This window comes from Ruditapes philippinarum, unplaced genomic scaffold (genome assembly GCF_026571515.1).
Source record: "Ruditapes philippinarum isolate M1 unplaced genomic scaffold, ASM2657151v2 ctg17267_1_1_1_1, whole genome shotgun sequence".
Lineage (NCBI taxonomy): Eukaryota > Metazoa > Mollusca > Bivalvia > Venerida > Veneridae > Ruditapes > Ruditapes philippinarum.
In genome coordinates this window covers 1-19,428 of record NW_026859163.1, presented here as the reverse complement: position 1 = coordinate 19,428, position 19,428 = coordinate 1, and the positions used below count along the sequence as shown (strand labels likewise).

General features: G+C 33.7%; 2 protein-coding genes across 2 annotated transcripts; one reads left to right on the top strand and one right to left on the bottom strand.

Annotated features, from left to right (window-relative positions):
* Positions 1–214: 214 nt before the first annotated feature.
* Positions 215–8,242, bottom strand: LOC132755496 (poly(A)-specific ribonuclease PNLDC1-like; the record flags this gene model as incomplete). Its single annotated transcript, XM_060746375.1, has 7 exons — positions 8,164–8,242; positions 6,495–6,546; positions 5,640–5,713; positions 3,667–3,703; positions 2,867–2,942; positions 1,229–1,323; positions 215–312 (listed from the first exon to the last, which is right to left on the bottom strand). Coding segments are annotated over exons 1-7 (511 nt in total), but the record flags the coding sequence as incomplete, so codon positions are not given.
* Positions 8,243–8,517: 275 nt separating this feature from the next.
* LOC132755495 (tectonic-2-like) lies at positions 8,518–18,600 on the top strand. Its single transcript, XM_060746374.1, has 7 exons — positions 8,518–8,696; positions 12,121–12,224; positions 13,194–13,444; positions 14,383–15,083; positions 16,849–16,966; positions 17,448–17,552; positions 18,402–18,600. The coding sequence occupies exons 1-7, from the start codon at positions 8,633–8,635 to the stop codon at positions 18,583–18,585; spliced, it is 1,527 nt and encodes a 508-aa protein (XP_060602357.1). The 5' UTR covers positions 8,518–8,632; the 3' UTR covers positions 18,586–18,600.
* The last annotated feature ends 828 nt before the right edge of the window (positions 18,601–19,428 follow it).

Sequence of the window (19,428 nt, the reverse complement as noted above, 5' to 3'; positions counted from 1 at the left end):
GTCCAAATTGCTGGGAATCTTCCTTTTAGTTCTGTACTTAAAATATACATAGGTATTCTCTTCATCTCTGAAAATAAAGAAAGAAAAAAAACAAGTGACAAGGTATTATCATAAAACCTGGTTTTCTTAGAATACCTTTAAAATGAAATCTTGTTGATAAATGAAGTATGCTTGGGAAAAATTCATTAGAAAGATTATTAAACTGTCCATGTACCTTGTTTTTCTAAAACCATCACTTTGATATCTTCTTCATCAACAAACCATTTAGCAACTTTTGAACATATCTGTTCTATATTCTTCTCATCTAAATTTCTGCAAATAATAATTCAATAAAATTGAATGAATATTGGTTTTATACTTTATGAATGAAACAGAGAATATTTGCCCCATACTTCAGTGCCATAGTATTTTTTCCGGATGATTTCAATACCTTTTAGCAATCAGTGGTTTTTCTCACTTAATTGAGAAGAGGCCTTAGCTTCTTGATTGTTGGAAAAAATATTGCTAAAATTGCAAATTTGGGAAGTATAAAAAAGCAGGTTTAATTTTAGATTTTTGGGAAAACTGCATGATTTTAAAGAAAATTTCAATTGGGAGGAGGCCTTTTATTGGAGTCTCTTATATGAGCAGGAAAATCACTGGCAATGAATAATGAATACTAAATAAGCAGGTGTTATTGAGTTTCTACTTTTCATGTATTTATTTTTTATTTCATTACTTTTGAAGGACTTTCCTTTTCTCCGGAAGTTCTATCAATTACTCAAGTCTGCAATTCCTAATCATACAATGATACAGTGCATTACAGCTTGTAAGCAACCTTTCATTCCAATACCTGCTATATTTCTTATTGTTGATCTACTTACTTCAATTGATTCTTGATATCTGAGTAGATGTAAGTCTCAGAAATACAATGCCAATGATATGATTGACTAAGTGGACCACATTGCACAGGAAGTTGCCACATAAATATGCTTTAGAGGGTTATAATAGGGAAACTGTGGACAGAGTTTGGCTACAAACAATTTGTTTAGACAGTCTAAACAGTACTTTTAAGTTCATTCGTTTTTCAAAATAAATTTGAAAGCTTTGGCATGCACATAATCAATGTTGGACAATATGTCGAGAACATGACATATAAAGATCCTTCCAACAGGAGATGTATGTATCAATTTTTTCCTATGTTCATCTTATCATACTAAGGAAAACAAGTATTGAAATTTAAACTTACCTTTCTAAGCCAGCAAACATGGCTTTGCTAGCCATATGGTCCCTAATGTCTTCTTCCTGCTTGCCATTCATGTATGAAACTCCCTCATATATAAACTGTGTGAATATAAATAATCAACTATATAAAATAATAACAAAAAGGTGATGAAAGGTGAATTTAGGCCGGGCTTATAAGCTAAGGAGTAATCCTAAGTGACTAATAGCCAGTCAATTTATTACATAGGATTTGAACCCAAAGAAGTGAGGGGCAAGTGATTTGATGGCGGCAACTTTAAATACTTGGCCACAGAGATTTGACAAAAACAAGTAAGTGGGGTTTTTTGGTTTTTTTTTTGGTTGGGTTTTACTTCGCACCAACACAGTATAGGTCATATGGCCACTTTCCAGCTTTACTGGTGGAGAAAGATCTCAGATGCAAGTCTGTACATTATTTAAGTCACAAACAGGCACCCAAGTAGAACCACTCACATTCCGTAAGCTAGCTGGATAACTTTCTTACATGTAGAAATAATGACGCTTGTGAAGCAAATGGTTAGAAGAAGTCAACAATCTTAACTGCTCATCCACATATGCCCCTGTTATGTACATCACACACAATCATTAATTTATAAACAGCATATTATTTTTCTTATATTTATACAAAAGTCTTAGAAAGTGGAAACAAAATATCCAAATATATCATTATTTCAGGAACATACCTTGTTAAAATCAAAATCATACGAGCACAAAAACTTTAAACTGGAGGCCTGAAAAAAAAAACAACACAAAATTATAGAAATACATATTATTACTTAGATAATAAGTGCTGTTTTTTTTTGTAAATTAAATTCAGACTTTTGTCTGATGTAAAAAATAAGCGGGAGACAACGATAGTTATGAGATACGGTCAAACAGAATTAAAAACCCTTTCATTATCCCCCCTTCAAGAGTAACATAATTCCCCTTCCTAGTTTTGAAAGGGGTATCAAAGGCCACTAAATGAAATTTACATGATATTCAAATTCGCTCTCACAGTCTTGCAAAAAGTGTCAAAAGCTCCATTGTGAAATTAAAGTTTGTTCTTAAAGGCACATTAAGCCTGAGAAATGAGATTTTTTTTTCTTTCTAATAAGAATAGGCAGGTGTGTGTTTTATAATGTTGTAATAAAATATCTTAAACATTTAAGATGCTTATCATTGGAAGAAAATATCACTGAATGAGAAATCATTTGTAATAAAGGTAACAAAATGTACACATATTGGATTTTTGACTTCAATAAAAAATATGAAATCTCTAAAACTGTGCTTTTGCCAAAATGAAGCACGAAATGACTCAGTTATGTGACCAGTGATTAGCTTTAATAAACAATAACAGGCCACTAAAAATAAAAAAAACTTTTGAAATTTTTTTTTATAACATTATTAAGGCCTTATGGGCCTTTAAGTCAGCCACCTTTACCACTCAGCCATGAAGCCCCTTAGTAACTTACAATTTATGATAATACATGGGTAACATGCCATAATGTGTTAGACAGTCACCTGATTTCAAGGATGGTCCAGGAGGTAATATGGCATTTATGATCACTGATTTTCATCTATTTTGCATGTTAATTATAATTGATTAGATGTTAGATCTGTACATAAAACAACATGTTAATACCTGACACACAAATCTCTCATCTACAGGTCCGAATGTTGGTGGATACAGGTAAAAATTGTAGGTTTTTGCTTCATACCTGAAAACAAAACAAACAAAATTCTATTTTTCCAATATTCTTGCTGGATTTCAGTCACAAAATTGTACTGATGGATTTACTTTGACTTTCTAGCAATGCTGGTTGAGAAAGATCACAAAATGTCCCAGTGTGTATTAATTTAGACACAAAAAGGCATATTGTTAGAACCACAAATCTAATGTTATACCCAAGGCCAACAGTTTCTCCACATGGAAAACAAAGTATGAGAGTACCAGGTACTTTTAGTTTGTTTGTTTGTTTCATTTTACGCCTTTTCCCAACAGTATTTCAGTCATATAGGCGGGTAGGTTCCTCACCGTCGTTCCTGGAAAGTTACACCAGTACTAGACTACCTTCCTCCGTGCTAAACTACCAAACGCTCCGGGTTATTGAACCTACACCAGAGAGGTAACTGGATTAGAAGTCATCGACTCTAACCCCTCGACCACGGAGGCGGTCAGGTGCTTTTAGTAAAACACTACTAAAATTCCCAATCCCATAGTCAACAATCATGTCTCTAAAATGCAGAGAGGTAATGGACCATGACGAAGAATAGAAGCTCTTAATGCATTATGGAAATTATGTTTTCATAAACCTATAAAATTAATACTGGTTTAACAACAGCCACACTAATTTAAGAAGTTACTAAGCTTTTTTGTTGAAAACACTGTTTCTGTAAGCTAGTGATACAGTAACACTCTTACATTTCTATATTACAACATACCTGTTTTCATCACTAACTTTGGAAAATATAGATAATCCTGAAAAAAACAAAAAAAATCATACATGTATTTGATAACAATGGAAGAAAATAAGGCAACAGCAGTAAATATAATTTATGTAAAAAGACCTAATGTAAAATCAACAACAAGAGCGATCAGTGATCAGATGTGTCGCCTCATGATGGCCAATTTTATGTTGGGACAATTTTTTTGACAGACTGAGAAGTGATCAGAGAAGTGGCAACATAAATAAATTTCTGTAAAGTTAGGATGAAATTGCCTCAGTAGTTTATGAGGAGTAGTGGGGACAAGTTTTGTGACAGATGGACAGACAGACAGTGCACAACTAGACTTGGTACTGATCATTCCTGTAAAGTTTGAAACTATTAGTGGTATAAGAGAAGTAGTCCGGACAAACTTTAAAAATAAAAATTATTAAAGGCCCATAACTCTTACAAAAATCATTGAACCGGAAAATGCTGACAATATGCACAACTAGACTTGGTACTGATCATTCCTGTAAAGTTTGGATGAAATTGCACCAGTAGTTTATGAGCAGTAGTCAGGACAAGCTTTTGTGTATCTGGCAGCACACAAAAAAAAACACCTTTTTATTAAAGGGCCATAACTCAGCCTAAAATCATTCAACCGGAAAACCCGTGTAATTTGCGCAAGGACTTGAGCTACAGATCAATCCTGTAAAGTTTCATTGAAATTGCATTAGTGGTATAAGAGAAGTAGTCCGGATAAAAATTATTGAAGGGCCATAACTATTACAAAAATCATTGAACCGGAAAATGCTCACAATATGCACAACTAGACTTGGCACTGATCATTCCTGTAAAGTTTGGATGAAATTGCACCAGTAGTTTATGAGGAGTAGTCCAGACAAGTTTTGAGAGGGACGGACAGACAGACGGACAGACGATGGAGAAGTGATCCCTATATGTCGCCACTACTCCGTAGAGGTGACACAAAAATCATTGTGCCATTCATTAAGGCATCAGATGAAATTTCAGACTTTTTTCAATAAAAATGGCAAAACTGAAACCAGTTATTTAGTAGCAATTGCTAATCATCATACACAGAATGTGAAAATCCAATGAAACAATTACAGTAAAGTCTCGCTTAACAACCTACCCTAAATTGCGGGCAATTAGATATAACAACCACTTTTTTCCGGTCCGGAATTTTTGCCTATATAATTCAATGGTCGTAAGGCCCGAAATTACGACCGACCCTCCACTACGTATTACGACCGCTCTACGACTCTAATATTCCATGCTAAATTTTAATGACATATTCCACACAAATGACATTCTCTGTTTCAAAATACTGTATGTAAAAATAGAACCTACTCCATCAGTAAAAGTAGAAATACATGTAACTGTGTATACATGTAGGGAAGGAAAAACACTAAATTCAGCAATATTTTAGATAATAGTCACATGTACATGCAAAACATTACACAGAACATAAAAGTTGTAAATTGCTTAATTCTTTTCATAAACTTTAAACATACAGATATGAATGAAAAAGAGGGGAAAATAGCCAAAATCATCACTGGTGAAATCTTACAAAATTTACATAACAAGTTTATACCTTCAAAAATGTGGCCTATGAAAATAATAAAGAAACCCAATAATGAAACCCATCATTTGTTACAACTTCTAGTCTACACAACATTTCACTTTGGAATGCAAAAGTCTGGTAAATCGACTGATAATCAGAGGGTAAAATCCAAACAAAAAATGCTCAGACAGTGAGATCAGCTACAATGTACATTGATATCCCAAAGTATTCTTAGCAAGAAATTAAATCAAAAAAATGACCAAGCTGTGGGATGTCTCCGAGAGAAGCTTTAAGCATGTATCATTTACCTCATGTCAGCCTGGATAAAATTGACTGACCAGTTCATTAGCCTTGTAAAGATCAAGCACACACAATCTAATTTGATAATTAAAACCTTTCATACCTAACTGACAAATGGTAATTTGTGTTATAGTTTTCCTCAAGTTTTGGTACCTTTCAGCCCCATCATCAAACAATCTAAAATATATAAAAGAACATTATTTATTTCCTTACTAAGTAACCTATTCATGATAGTACTGTACTACATTCAAATACCTGCTAGAGACTATATTGGGGAGTTGATTGCAAAACTGTTGTTTGTCCTTCTTTATTTCATTCAAGTTAATACAGTTTTGCAGTTAACCCATGATATGTGAATAAAGACAACTATGTACTTTCAAACTAAAGAACATCAATCTATTCAATTGCATCAAAATAGTGTTAACAAAGGCCATTTATTACTTCCAAATAACTGTCATAATTGATATAGTATTACATGTACATAAATACTGTTCAAACTGATGATACTCATTTGTAAACAGCAATGATACATTTCTATTTTATAGATTTACACACGAATTCAATTTAATCTGAAACATTTTAAAATGGACTTACTTTCAATCTCTAATCTTTACAAAACCATATGTTAGTTTAGGTAAAATTTCAAAATAAGTACTAAGGAACAGTGGTGACCATAGTCAAATTGATAGATTCAATTCTGCAAAATTTTTCACTTGAGGGCCCTGTCAACTCATTGGAAAGGAGGGGGCGGGGATGAAGTAGTCGAGTGGTAGTACAGCATCAAAATCCTCGCTTTAATGTTGTTACTTCAAATTCGTTCAGTGGTATTAGACTTTCACTATCCATACTTAAGTGATAACTGTCTGAGAAAGAAGTCACCTAACATGACCCAATACACAATTATCAATCCCAACATGGGCTTTTACATTAATGGGAAAACAACAAACAATTTACTCACTTTGACTTCAGCTGCTCATTAATCTTTAAGCCAGTAAATTCTGTGTCAAGTGCTGAAATACAAACTTAAAATAATCTTACTGAATAAATAAAGAAGAATTTTAGGCTATAGATTACATAATTATGTTTTATCTAAGAAATAGTCCAACTTCATTGCACTATACATTGAGATCTTGTGCTATTTTGTAATTGGCCAATATCTGCCCTCTTAAAGCAAGATTGTTATCCAGAACAAAAATATCTTTGAATCAAGCTTTGTCACATCAAATGATCTTTATCAATATACACGTATCTGGACTAATCTCAAATTTTAAATAAATTATTTCTAAATAAAAAAAATACATTCACACCTGTATTTTTCAGTTTCATTTGCAGCTAAATTTAAAATGTCTAAACCATACATGTGAACTCTCCTACTTTAAGGGGGAGACTCCCATTTTTTGGAGCCATTTTTTCAAAGATTTTTCTTAAAATAACTTAAGGTGATTCCGCTTTGTCAGCCATGTTTGTTTTCACAAAGTCTGTCCAAAGTGAAAGTAGGCCAAAATTCATAAACAACAAAGCTCTTATTTTAAAATGATGAACCATTTGAAAGTACACTTCCAGGTTTATATTTTAAGGACAATTATAAACAAAAATAAAAATGATAACAATAAGAATATTTACCTTGAATGTGCTACATTTCTGAAGACCAAAAACATTCTGTTGCAAAGTTTTATGCACATTTCATGAATGGCAAAATCCTTTTTTAAGTCTGTTTTAGTGCCTACAAAAGCTATTTTTTGCAGCAAATACAAAAATCTTTCAAAACTTAACTCCAAATAAATCCATATCTCATGTCCTTCTAAGCACATGGCCTCCATTATTTTTTGTAAAAAAGTAGTGCAAGAAAACAATCATCATTTATAGCCTTATGAACTACAATTAAAATGAAAACACAATCAAACTTTAAAATCTAACCTTTTTTATGTGTAACAGTGAAGTGTGTCTGTTTGTCATGTACACAAGAGATAGATAAATTATGTTTTTTTCATGGTACTACTTTTTTACACATGTCATGGTGGCCATGTTTTTTCAAGGTCAGATAAACTACTTTCCTAAGGTTTATATTTTTCAAAGTTTTTTGTATTTTCTGCAAAAAGTAGCTTTTGTAGGCACTAAAACAGACTTTAAAAAAGATTTTGCCATTCATGAAATGTGCATAAAACTTAGCAACAGAATGTTTTTGGTCTTCAGAAATGTAGCACATTCAAGGTAATTTTTCTTATTGTTATCATTTTTATTTTTGTTTAAAATAGTCTTTAAAACATAGAACTGGATGTGTACTTGCAAATGGCTCATCATATAACAATGTGAGCTTTGTTGTTATATGAATTTTGGCCTACTTTCACTTTGGACCCACATAGTGAAAACAAACATGGCTGACAAAGCAGAATCACCTTAATAAGGGGTATTTTCACAAATTAAAGAAATCTCCCTATTTTTGATGTCAGAACTTCCTTCTTTGTTTATTGCAAATTCTAGAATCTCCCTCTTTTTGAAGAAAAATCACCCACTTGATCATCAAAAAAAGTTCACATGTATGCTAAACTTAAGTCTGATCGTTTGGTTTGATTTTTATTTTGTTCAGCTTTTCACTCTGGTCCTACATAAAAGATCAGAAAATTTACCAATGAAATCACAATGTTTGACATCTTCAACAATTGTTGGATATTGCTCATTAAATGTAGATTTCAAAACTTCCACCATTTTTTCCCAAGTTTTTCACCTACATTCAAGTTTTGTTAAAATGTAACTGTGTTTACTGTTTTGACAGTTTCACGTGCTGCTTTTGTTTACCAACAACCGTTACCGTTCTGGAGATTTACGACTTTGCGGATCAAAATACCTATTCGATTGAAATATTCAAACTAAAACAGATGAAACTAAAACATTTGAAAATCTGGAAATAAACAAATGAAACTGAAATATGAGTTTTTTCAGTATCATATTTTTTACGACATTAACTTTTAACCAATCAGATTACTCGTTACAAAAGTCGTAGTGACACATAAACAAATGGTGGGAAATGGGAAGATTTGCATGTTCTTGCTCGTTTGAAAGTTAAATCATCGAAGTATTTGACATGTCTTTTGGAAAATGACACCTGACATGTTTCATTTATTTATTTTTTTGCTGACATTTACACCAGTAATAACTCAAAGTAAGCGTACATACTCAGTAAATACTTTAAATACAATTTATTTTGCCAATCTTCATAGAAAATTTTAATAATATGAAAAAGGCAAAGCCTCAAAGCGAGCTCGATGTACTTTTTACGTGAAATAGTATGAAATAATCGCTCATTTTTATTTAAAATGCAGTAACGAGTGCGTGTGACGTCACACGTACTGTGTTAAATATGGCTCCGCCCCTGTCGTGAAATGAATAACGAGTTTTAAAAACATTGATAAAACTTTGTTTATTTTATTTCACTCTATAATTTTTCAAGCGAAATAAAGATTATTTAAAGTGAAATAAATGTAAAAATTAAAACGTTTGCGACATTAAAATAGCGTACTTGATTTGTTTGTTTTGCACGTGCTGTTTGGCGCTACTTGTGACGTCACGTAAACAATACTTTAAACGTCTGTACAGCGTTAACGACTGAATAAAAGATATTGGTGTTCGGATTCATTTTCTTAGTTAGACCATTTTCTTCCATTCTAGATAGTTTTAACAACAAAATTCGACAAAAAATTGTTTTTATTTATCAGATTTCAAACAAAATGGCGCCTTCGATTTTTATTTTTTATACACAGCTTCCGTTATTCAGGTTCCCTGTCCAATTATGGTTCCCATAAACGTGCGCGGGTGACCAGTCTACACATCCGTTTTCAGTCAGAATTCCTCAGTTTTTATCGTTATCTTTAAATTCGAAAGGTTGCGATGTGTCCAATTCGGTACTTTGGACGAAAGTTTTCAAAACCATCACTTAGCAGGTACTCGCGTTACCGTAAAGCTCGCTTTGCGAGCAGGCCCTTCGGGCCAGCTCGTCGAGCTCGCTATGAAATTAGGCAAAGCCTATGAACGGGGAAGTCGCGAGTCGGTAATAAAAATCCTTTCATTTTTCCGTTTTAAAGGTGTCATTTGGTATTATATGTACCCTTCCTTCGCAGAAACATAAAGGTTTAGTCCCAATCCATTAAATCCATCACTTACCAGACATTCAGTGATTTTCTTACTTATATAACAGACTACGAAAAAAGGCCTCTTCCCAATTGAAATTTTCTTTAAAATCATGCAGTTTTCCCAAAAATCTGAACTTAAACCAGCTTTTTTACTTCCCAAATCAGCAATTTTAGCAATAATTTTTCCCAAAATCAAGAGGCTCAGGCCTCTTCCCAAGTAAGTGAGAAAAATCACTGACATTAGTCAGACCCCAGCTTTAATATGGTTCCAAAGTACATCTACCGAAGGAATCCGGGTCAGCTCGGCCCTAAAACGTACTTGGCCCTATTCCAACTTGGCACGGGTCAACTCGGCCCACTTTTCAATTATTTATATTTAGGTTTGTGTTATTACTATTTATTGTACATAATTATTGTAATAATTTATAATACACAGATTGACAGTGTCCGAACTAGCAGCAGACAGGATTTTCTAAACAGAAGAATTGCTAGTAAAGATAACCAATTGAGTATCTCACTGTATTTCTGACTCGTGGTAGGTTTAACGGTAAATTTAAATACCTTCAGTGTCAAACAATGTGTTGAAATATACTTAGAGGAAGCTAAGATCACCAGCTTTTAATTGGTGTAATAAATTTTAAAATCGGACATTAAATCGCACTAGCGATTTAAACACGGCTAAATTTGCATTCTTTTGCAAGCGAAGGGAAACAACTCTTGTTATTTTTTCACTAGATTTACCTCGGTTATTTACTAGATAGAGAGAGTTTATAAACATAACAAAGAGCAAACAGTGCTTATATAGAAGCTTATGATATTAAGTAAACACGTTTTTGTTTCTTATTTTTTTTAATATTACTTTACAAACAAAATGCATCTAAGGAAACATAATTTTTTAGATCTATATTAATTTTATCGAATCTGCAAGACAAATAAATAACAATTTTTTTTCTAAATATACTTTATTTCGGCAGAAGTACAATGTATAATTATATAATATTTTTTTAAAGATATTTCTTATTATTCATTTACCTTTACAACATGCAAAGCAAAGTTAATACGTTATATATATTTTTGTAAAGTGGGCCGAGTTGACCCGTGCCGAGTTGGTATAGGGCCGAGTTGACTCTTTTCCCTACCGAAGTATGGTCTTCCCACACCAAAACTCAAATAGATCAAATCTAAAATAAATAAATAGCCCTTGGCCTAACTGTGTTAGCAATGCAGTAGAAATAAAGTTGTAAATACTGAAAAATCTGAAAATTTACGCACATAACATAAAAAATATTTCTTGAATCATTTTACTTTTCCTAAAATTGTTGTACATATTTCTCAAGTTTGGTTTTATTGAAATATTTTGACTCATCTCGAGGTATGCAGCTTTAATGCCTTCATTGAAAACAAAGGTTATCTAAACAACTTGTCACTCAAGTAGTTGTGGATCACTCAAAACATATAATACCTTACAAATAAGTGCTGCTTTTTTAAAATTTAATATCAACTGATTCTTTTGTCAATGGAAACATTAGGAACATATCATTTTGTTTTTATTGATGAATAAAAAAAGACATTAAATGATGTGAATGGTTTGCCTACACATGCTTTACAGGTCTTGCACATGGGGTGTGTGCCTTATTTAGTCAGGAATTGACTTCAGAATAAAATATTTTCCCACTCAAAATATTAAATGCCTTATCTGGGTCCATGTGGTAGTTTTATTTTTGCCAAAATATCTGTGGTTATGTCCAAAATGATAGCTCTGAATTTAATTTGGGGTTTTACAAGTACTTTACCAGAGAGTAGAAAATCAAAAAGTCAAACTGGCAAAGTCCTGCCTTTCCCACAAGACTGTCTGGTTAGCTCAATAAGTAAAGCATTAATCTGTGAATTTGCTGGCCTGAAGGTTCCTGGTGGTTATTGGCACCATACCTCTGCTCTGGCATGTACAGAAATTATCTGTTCGTTAGAAAGTGGAGGCAACTAGTTCTGGTAAACTGCTTGACAGCCTGTAAAGGAATGATATGATGGCTGAACTGTGCAGTGAATTCAAAGTGGCTTACTACCTTGATTATGATTTGGAGGGTAAACTATGAACACCTGGTAATTGGTCCATGGTTACAATAGGGCTTGAAATGCTGTAGTAATACTAGTATCTAAAAATCCATGAGGTACATATTCTTAATTCTAGTTTATGATATAATACTTAGATTCATTGTGCGTTGGTACAAACAGTTAGGCATTTTAATGAAAAATGTGATGTTCTTGTTGTAAAGGAATAATGTTCATAATAAGTTTGTTATACCAAGATACTCTTGTGTGATGACAATCCAAACATATTAATTTTAGCATATTTTCAGTAGATCATTGCTGAAGAGACAATTAAACAAGTCATTTTGAGTACAAATTTGACATTATTATTTGTATAAATTAATCAATGTTGATTGTTATGATTTTCAGATACAGCTCAGACTGTCATAGCAAATGCTGCATTTGAAGATGTAGCACCTTGTCCTTGTGATCTAACAAAGGGATCCTGTGATATAAGATGCTGTTGTGATGGGGTAAGCTTGTGCTTATTTCAACATTTTTAAAATAACAAATCACTTATAAGCCAAATATTAAAGATTCATGAATTTTTTCCTCTTAAACCTCTTGCAGGGTCTTATTTACTGGTGTCTTAAAAAAAAAAAAGTAGGGAAATTTCTCTTTAAGTCATGCTGATTTTCACTTAAATTTAATAAACTTCCAAGTTTGTTTGTTTTTTTTGTCATTTTTTGCAAAAAATAATTTTCCATCACAATGAAGGGAAGGAGGACTCTCCCCTTATCTATGAAAAAAATGAGTCTTTGTCCATACAAATTTTCTTATATTGAAGTGACAGGAAGTATAGACTCATTATTCGAGAATATCTCACTAAGTTTACCATTACAACATAAATTACCTTAAATGGATTTGCCCATCTGTCAATACAGATTTAGTCGTTCATTTTAAATGAAAAAATTTAAATATGACAGATTGGATAGCATACAGTGCAGACCATGATCAGACAACACAGATGCATTGATTTATCATGGTCTGCACTGGTCACATGGGTAAAATATGTTGCTGTCAGCGGACTCAAGGTTAATCTTATTGACCTGCTCTGCTCTTCATTATCATAATGCTTAAAGTAGAAAAAATCAACAGTAGTAGATGTATGTTATGCAGCTATAGTTCAGGCTTTACAGATATTTTAATTATTAATAGACTGGCGATTCATGTCATTGGTTGAAATGCTGTTAAAATCGGTTGTATTTTCAACTTGTAGTTTAAAATATCCCTCTTGGCCCTTTGCCAAATTGGTTATTTTCATTGACACATCTGTTGCCTCAGATAAAAATGTAAACCCTGCTTTAAACTAGTCATTTCATAACTTTTTGTTCTTTTATTTGTTCTTTAATTGAAGAATAAATAAACTTAAGTAGAGGATAAACTAGTATGTACTGCTCTGATTTCATATCTGTGTAAAAAAACAACTTTTTATTTTGTAGGACTGTAGTAGTGATGAGAAACAAACATTTGATCGCTGCATCCCGTTTTTACCTGGAGGGCAGAGTGCCGAGGACCAGCAGTATGAATGTTCATCCAAACACCATAATAAACCTGATTGGTTCCCGTTCTTATGTGTAGTGTTTGAGTATAATGCATTCCTTGGTTACTTCTATGATTGGCAGTACAAGCTTGCGGAGAATGGTCAAGCTCTCCTTAATCGACTTTATACCAGAACCTTCTACTGGTACAGGTTTGTAACACTTTAACTTATAAATGCAATTATATTGTTGTAAGTCTTTTATCAAAAGTATATAAACATACTGAGGGCTAAACCCAATATCGTCGTGAACTAGGCCTGAATTATAAGTTATTTCTATTTTTATTTCCTACGAACTAAAGTTGAAACCAGAGTTTTGCAGGTTCAGTTTTTAATGTTGTTACCCTAGCCTGGGATTCAGTGGTTGATAGTTTTTCCTTATAAATAACATATTTTTGCTTATTCATAACATACACGCTATTTCGAATTCGTTTGTGATTTTGATCGTATAGTATCATTTGGAGAATAGAAGCACATAAAAAAATCGACAGACTGGAACCCAGGCTATTCTTACCCTTACTCTCCAGAACATGTTAATTTCACGCCTCGAGGAATGTAAAAGTTAACTGTAAAACAATTCTTGAAGACTTGTTCATAAAAAGTAAGGAGTAATTGAAAGATTTATCTGAACAGTGGCTTTTTACATCTTACCTGGACAGTAATATTTTTTTTACTTGCAGTAACCCTTGCTTTTTAAATTGGGAAATTTTACCATGGTTAAATTTTTAAAAATAGGAAAAATAATAATTTGAAAAAAATCAGCTGTTTGCAGAAATGCTTCAAAATTTTTTAAAAGAGATTTTAAGATTGAATTTAGAATTTTTCAGAGCTTTTTCTTCCAATTTGGAAAAAGGCTGATAATTTGACCACTATGAATTGTGACAGGTACTTGAATATAATTTCAGAAGAACTCGAGCCAAGAACTCTGCCTGATTCACCTGAGGGTGCTTACAAGTATGGGGAGTGAGTATGAAGACAACTAAAGGCCTTCTCCACCCTTCCTCAGCCAATTTGAGTGGCCATGTTATATACAGCACCTGTGCAGTACCTGAAAGATATAGACACCTCCTGCACATTTCAGTTATCTAAAGATTGTGCAGCCAGTCTTCAGTTCTAAGTGTGCTTTCATACATAAATAAAATAAACAATATTAGTGTTCTGGCTGGCAGTTCAAGCATTGTACCAGCTACAACAACTGTGGTATACAAGTGTGCCACAGATGTAAGTTCCTATTTAAAATCTACTCAGACAATTAATGATTTAGTGGATAATACTCAGGTGTATAAATTTAATTACAACTTGCCCACTGGCGAACAGTGTGTGGACGACTGTGCAGTGTGTGACAATTTCAACGATTCACCAAATACTGATACCCCAATCAACGATTGTCCATCACAGACACCCACCACTAGCCTGGACGCGAACGGTGTTTGTTTAAATGCTGTAATCGACGTAGACTACACAATAAAATGGACCGGTAACACAACCGAACAGCTCGACGCAGTTATAACTCTGGGTAATATACCAATACAGAATGCCGCAGGAATTAATAATGTCCTTACACAGAAATATAAAACAACTTTCATCCATAACGTGACGGCACCAGGTGATGGAGCCACTGATAATTTCAATAACATCACCGACGCTTCATACGAGCGATCAGGCCGAGTAGGCTACGATATTGGACGTACGATATTTACCGGCTACGAGATTTTGAACACAACTCTGACACCACCTCAATTCATGTATGTTAACACAAACTCGTCAAGGCAAATGGCAGTGTTTGATACATGTAAGTGACTCTTTTATTGTATTTATGAGAATTTATATAAAGTTATGCAGCCTGAAAAAAAAAAATTCAGGAAAGGATAGTCTTAGTTTGTCTTCTTGTCATTTCTTCAATCACAAGTCCTCCGTGGCAAAGTTTTTAAGGCGGCTTACTTGGACTTGCGTGCTCTAATTGTATGATGCCTCTAGAGACTTTGATTTCTTTCAAGTGAGGAAGCAATTCTGCTAGGTAACGGAAGATTAGTGATTGTAAACAAAATTAATGTCTGTTCAAGTTTGAGGTAAAAACACAGAGAATGAAATATTGAAGAAAATTTTTCTCCTTGCAGAAAATGAAAAGTCGCCATATTATCTTTTAAAATGTTGGTGCATCTTAAAAGCCAACAAAAAAATCCTTCCATTATAGTGGCTGTTTGTAATTGTATATTTATTCAATGACTACATGTATTATCATATCTCACCTGTAGATAAGTAGGTTGTAGCTTATTGAATGAACCTTTCCAGGGCTTGAGATTGAATTGGTCAAGGTCTTTGAAGCTAAAAAATACATTTTTCTGTCCAGTTCTATGCTCTAAATATTTAGGAGACATGCCTTAAGTTTGGAAACATCCTAAAAGTCAAGGTATGAAAAAGACATACTTTTTTTGTTTTCGGAATTGAACTTTTTGACCAAAAATGATATAACATGGAAGAAAAAGCTTATACTTTTGTATAGATAACTTATATACCCCCGCACAACAAAGTTGTAAGGGGGGTATACTGGAATCAAATTGTCCAGCTGTCCGTCCGGCCGGCTGTCCGTCGGTTTTTTCTTGTCCGCCCAATAACTTAAGAATTCTTTGACCCTTAGTCTTCATATTTGGCATGGAGGTTAGTCATGATTAGTAGATGACCCCTATTGATTTTGAGGTCACCAGGTCAAAGGTCAAGGTCACAGGGGCCTTGACTTCAAAAAGCTTGTCCGCCCAATATCTTAAGATTCCTTTGACCTACAGTCTTCATATTTGGCATGGAGGTTAGTCATGATTAGTAGATGACCCCTATTGATTTTGAGGTCAAAGGTCAAGGTCACAGGGGCCTTGACTTCAAAAGCTTGTCCGCCCAATAACTTAAGATTCCTTTGACCCACAGTCTTCATATTTGGCATGGAGGTTAATTATGATTAGTAGATGACCCCTATTGACTTTGAGGTCAAAGGTCAAGGTCACAGGGGCCTTGATTATAAAAAGCTTGTCTGCCCAATAACTTTAGATTCCTTTGACTCACAGTCTTCATATTTGGAATGGAGGTTAGTCATGATTAGTAGATGACCCCTTTTGATTTTTAGGTCACTGGATCAAAGGTCAAGATCACAGGGACTTTGACTTCAAAAAGTTTGTCCACCCATTTACTTAAGATTCCTTTGACCCACAGTCTTCATATTTGGCATGGATGTTAATCATGACCATAAGGTGACCCCTATTGATTTTGAGGTCACTGGGTCAAAGGTCAAGGTCACAGGGACCTTGACAAAAAAAAGCTTTTCTTCTCAATTGCTAAAGAATGCATGTCCGCAGTGTATTGATTTTGACATTTTCACATTTGAAGCATGTAGAATACATAACTTAACAATGCACTGGCTTAGTAACCTCAGATTTGGCAGGGAGGTTGTCCTTGAGCTCTAAATGGCCACTGTTGATTCTGACAAAGTGGTATGCGGGGTTATTCAAGCCATGATAGTGGCAGTTCTAGTTGTTGTTGCTGTATTGTTGTTGCTGTTGTTGTTTTAGCTGCAGATGGTTTGTGTAGGAACGCTGGAAGAAGGAGTATAAAGTTTCAAGAGGATATCACCACTCGGTGTAAATTGATGTTAAATCATGCAGAGTTTTCTGACTGCTCTGGTTTAAGGTATGATATTATTATTGGTTCTCTATTTAACCTTTAGAATTTATGTAATGAAGAGAATTTGAAGCTATCCATTATTAATTCAGTTAAGAGATAAGGGAATTCGATTGAAACATTCAAGTACATGTACTAATACTTAACAGCCAACATTATACATGTATTATTTGAAAACGTTATTATATATTTCATAACAATTCATATTCATAATGATAAAGTACAGATTGTCTTACTTTGCTGTTTGGGATATTGAATTTGTTCATTGGATGAAGCTGTCCAGCTTACTTTCTGGTCATTGGTAGTTGCGGCGAACCAATTGTGCAGGTTTTCCTACAGGTGGGCAAACAGTCAGTATGGCAGTGATCCTTGAATGTCACTGACTGTATAACTAATAAAGTAAATATGTCATAGACCCAAACTTATTTTTATGGTTTAAAGAAAATTATTCTTTATAATAATTGTAAATGGTTTTTCAAATGTTATTCAGGAAGTTGATCATAAATAGACTGAACAACCTGATGCCATCAAATTTGATTGGTCGTCGTGGTTACAATGATAATGCTAACAGAGGATACTGGCTTGAGGTTCTCAGGTAAGAGTCTATTCTTGTTTTCTTTTATTTTTTTTGTTCATAACATGATTTTAAATAGTAGTATAAAGGCCATTATTAGTGGTTAATATGACAGTTTAGTGGTTTATATGACAGTTCAGTGGTTAATATAACAGTTTAGTGGTTTATATGACAGTTCAGTGGTTAATATGACAGTTTAGTGGTTTATATGACAGTTTAGTGGTTTATATGACAGTTTAGTGGTTTATATGACAGTTCAGTGGTTAATATGACAGTTTAGTGGTAAATATGACAGTTCAGTGGTCAATATGACAGTTAAGGGGTCCATATAACAGTTTAATGGTCCATATGACTGAATAGTGGTCCATATGACTGTATAGTGGTCCATATGACAATTCAATGGTCCATATGACAATTCAGTGGTCCATATGACAGTTCAGTTGTCCATATGACAGTTCAGTGGTCAATATGACAGTTTACTGAGTTTAGTGGTTTATACCACAGTTCAGTGTTCAATATGACAGTTAAGTGGTCCATATGACAGTTTAGTGATCAATATGATAGTTTAGTGGTCAATATGATAGTTCAATTTGTTTTATATTATGAATAAACATTAGCACACATTTTCATTTTTTTAAAAAAACAACAACTGATTCTATATTTCTAGTTAAAGGAAATGCCAAGTCACAAAATTGTTACTTAAACAGTTTGTTAGCTATTTTGGGTAAACCCAGGTTTATACAAGTACATGTAGTTATGCTTAATATATGAATAAATTCTTAACAGTATATCAGCAATTTTCTTTCTTAAATGTTTTTGGAGATTTTAATCATGTTGAAAACAATGAATTTTTTTGCTCAATTTTAACAGGGATGACTTGAAATCCAGTTGTGATCTCAGTGAGTATTTCCCATTAGGTTTGAGCCCAGTTGACAACCGCACAGGAATTTGTTACAACATTACCGATGGAATTCATCTGCAGATTTTTTATGGAGTAACTGGAAAATCTAATGGATTTCCAATCTACGAAATTCTTGGAAGTAAAGTCAGGTAAGGAAGCACTGCAGTTCATGAAGCTTCCAGCATCACTACAACGTTGACATTATGACTATATAGGTTGATAATTGATATTGAGTTATAAAAGAGCTTCAGTGCCTGAGTGGTTGAGGTTGTTAACTTCCATCACTTGCTTCACCGCTGTATATTTGATCACCTAAGCATCTTTGGATACTTCCATGTGAGAAAGCTATCTGGCAAGCTTACAGAACTTCAGTGGTTCTACTAAGGTGCTTGTTTGTGTTGAAATAAAGGACAGAAGGATATTTGAGGTCTTCCCCCACCAGTAAACCATGTGACCTGTACTGTGTTGATGTGATGTAAAACCCAATCATGAAAAAAAAGATAGTAATGTAATATGTAATTGAGGTATTTCAAGAGATTTATTGGCATATTTAAAAAAAAAAGAATGCATCAGGGTACAGGTGTTTTTATGCCCCCACAAAGTGGGAGCATATAGCGTTGCACTTGTCCGTACGAGTGTCCGTCCGTCCGTACGTCCCGAAATTTTGTGAACGCAACTCCTCTTAAACCGGATGGCAGATTTCGCTTAAACTTCCAGGGATGAACAACCTTAATGTGTAGATGGTAGTAAAGGAAGGAATTTTTGCTGCGACCAAATTTAACAGAATTATGGCCCTTTGTTGAGTTTTTGTTCACTATATACTATGTAGAAATTTTGTGAACTCAAACTCCTCTTAAACCGGATGGCAGATTTTGCCTTAAACTTCCAGGGATGAACAACCTTAATGTGTAGATGGTAGTAAAGGAAGGAATTTTTGCTGCGACCAAATTTAATAGAATTATAGCCTTGTTGATTTTTTAGATTTCAACTTGTGGC

Excerpts from the sequence above, each read along its gene's own strand:
- LOC132755495 (XM_060746374.1), top strand. The coding sequence starts at position 8,633 with ATGACACCTGACATGTTTCATTTATTTATTTTTTTGCTGACATTTACA. Across the intron at positions 15,084-16,848 it reads AATGGCAGTGTTTGATACAT|CTGCAGATGGTTTGTGTAGG; the intron begins GTAAGTGACTCT and ends TTGTTGTTTTAG. Across the intron at positions 17,553-18,401 it reads TACTGGCTTGAGGTTCTCAG|GGATGACTTGAAATCCAGTT; the intron begins GTAAGAGTCTAT and ends CAATTTTAACAG.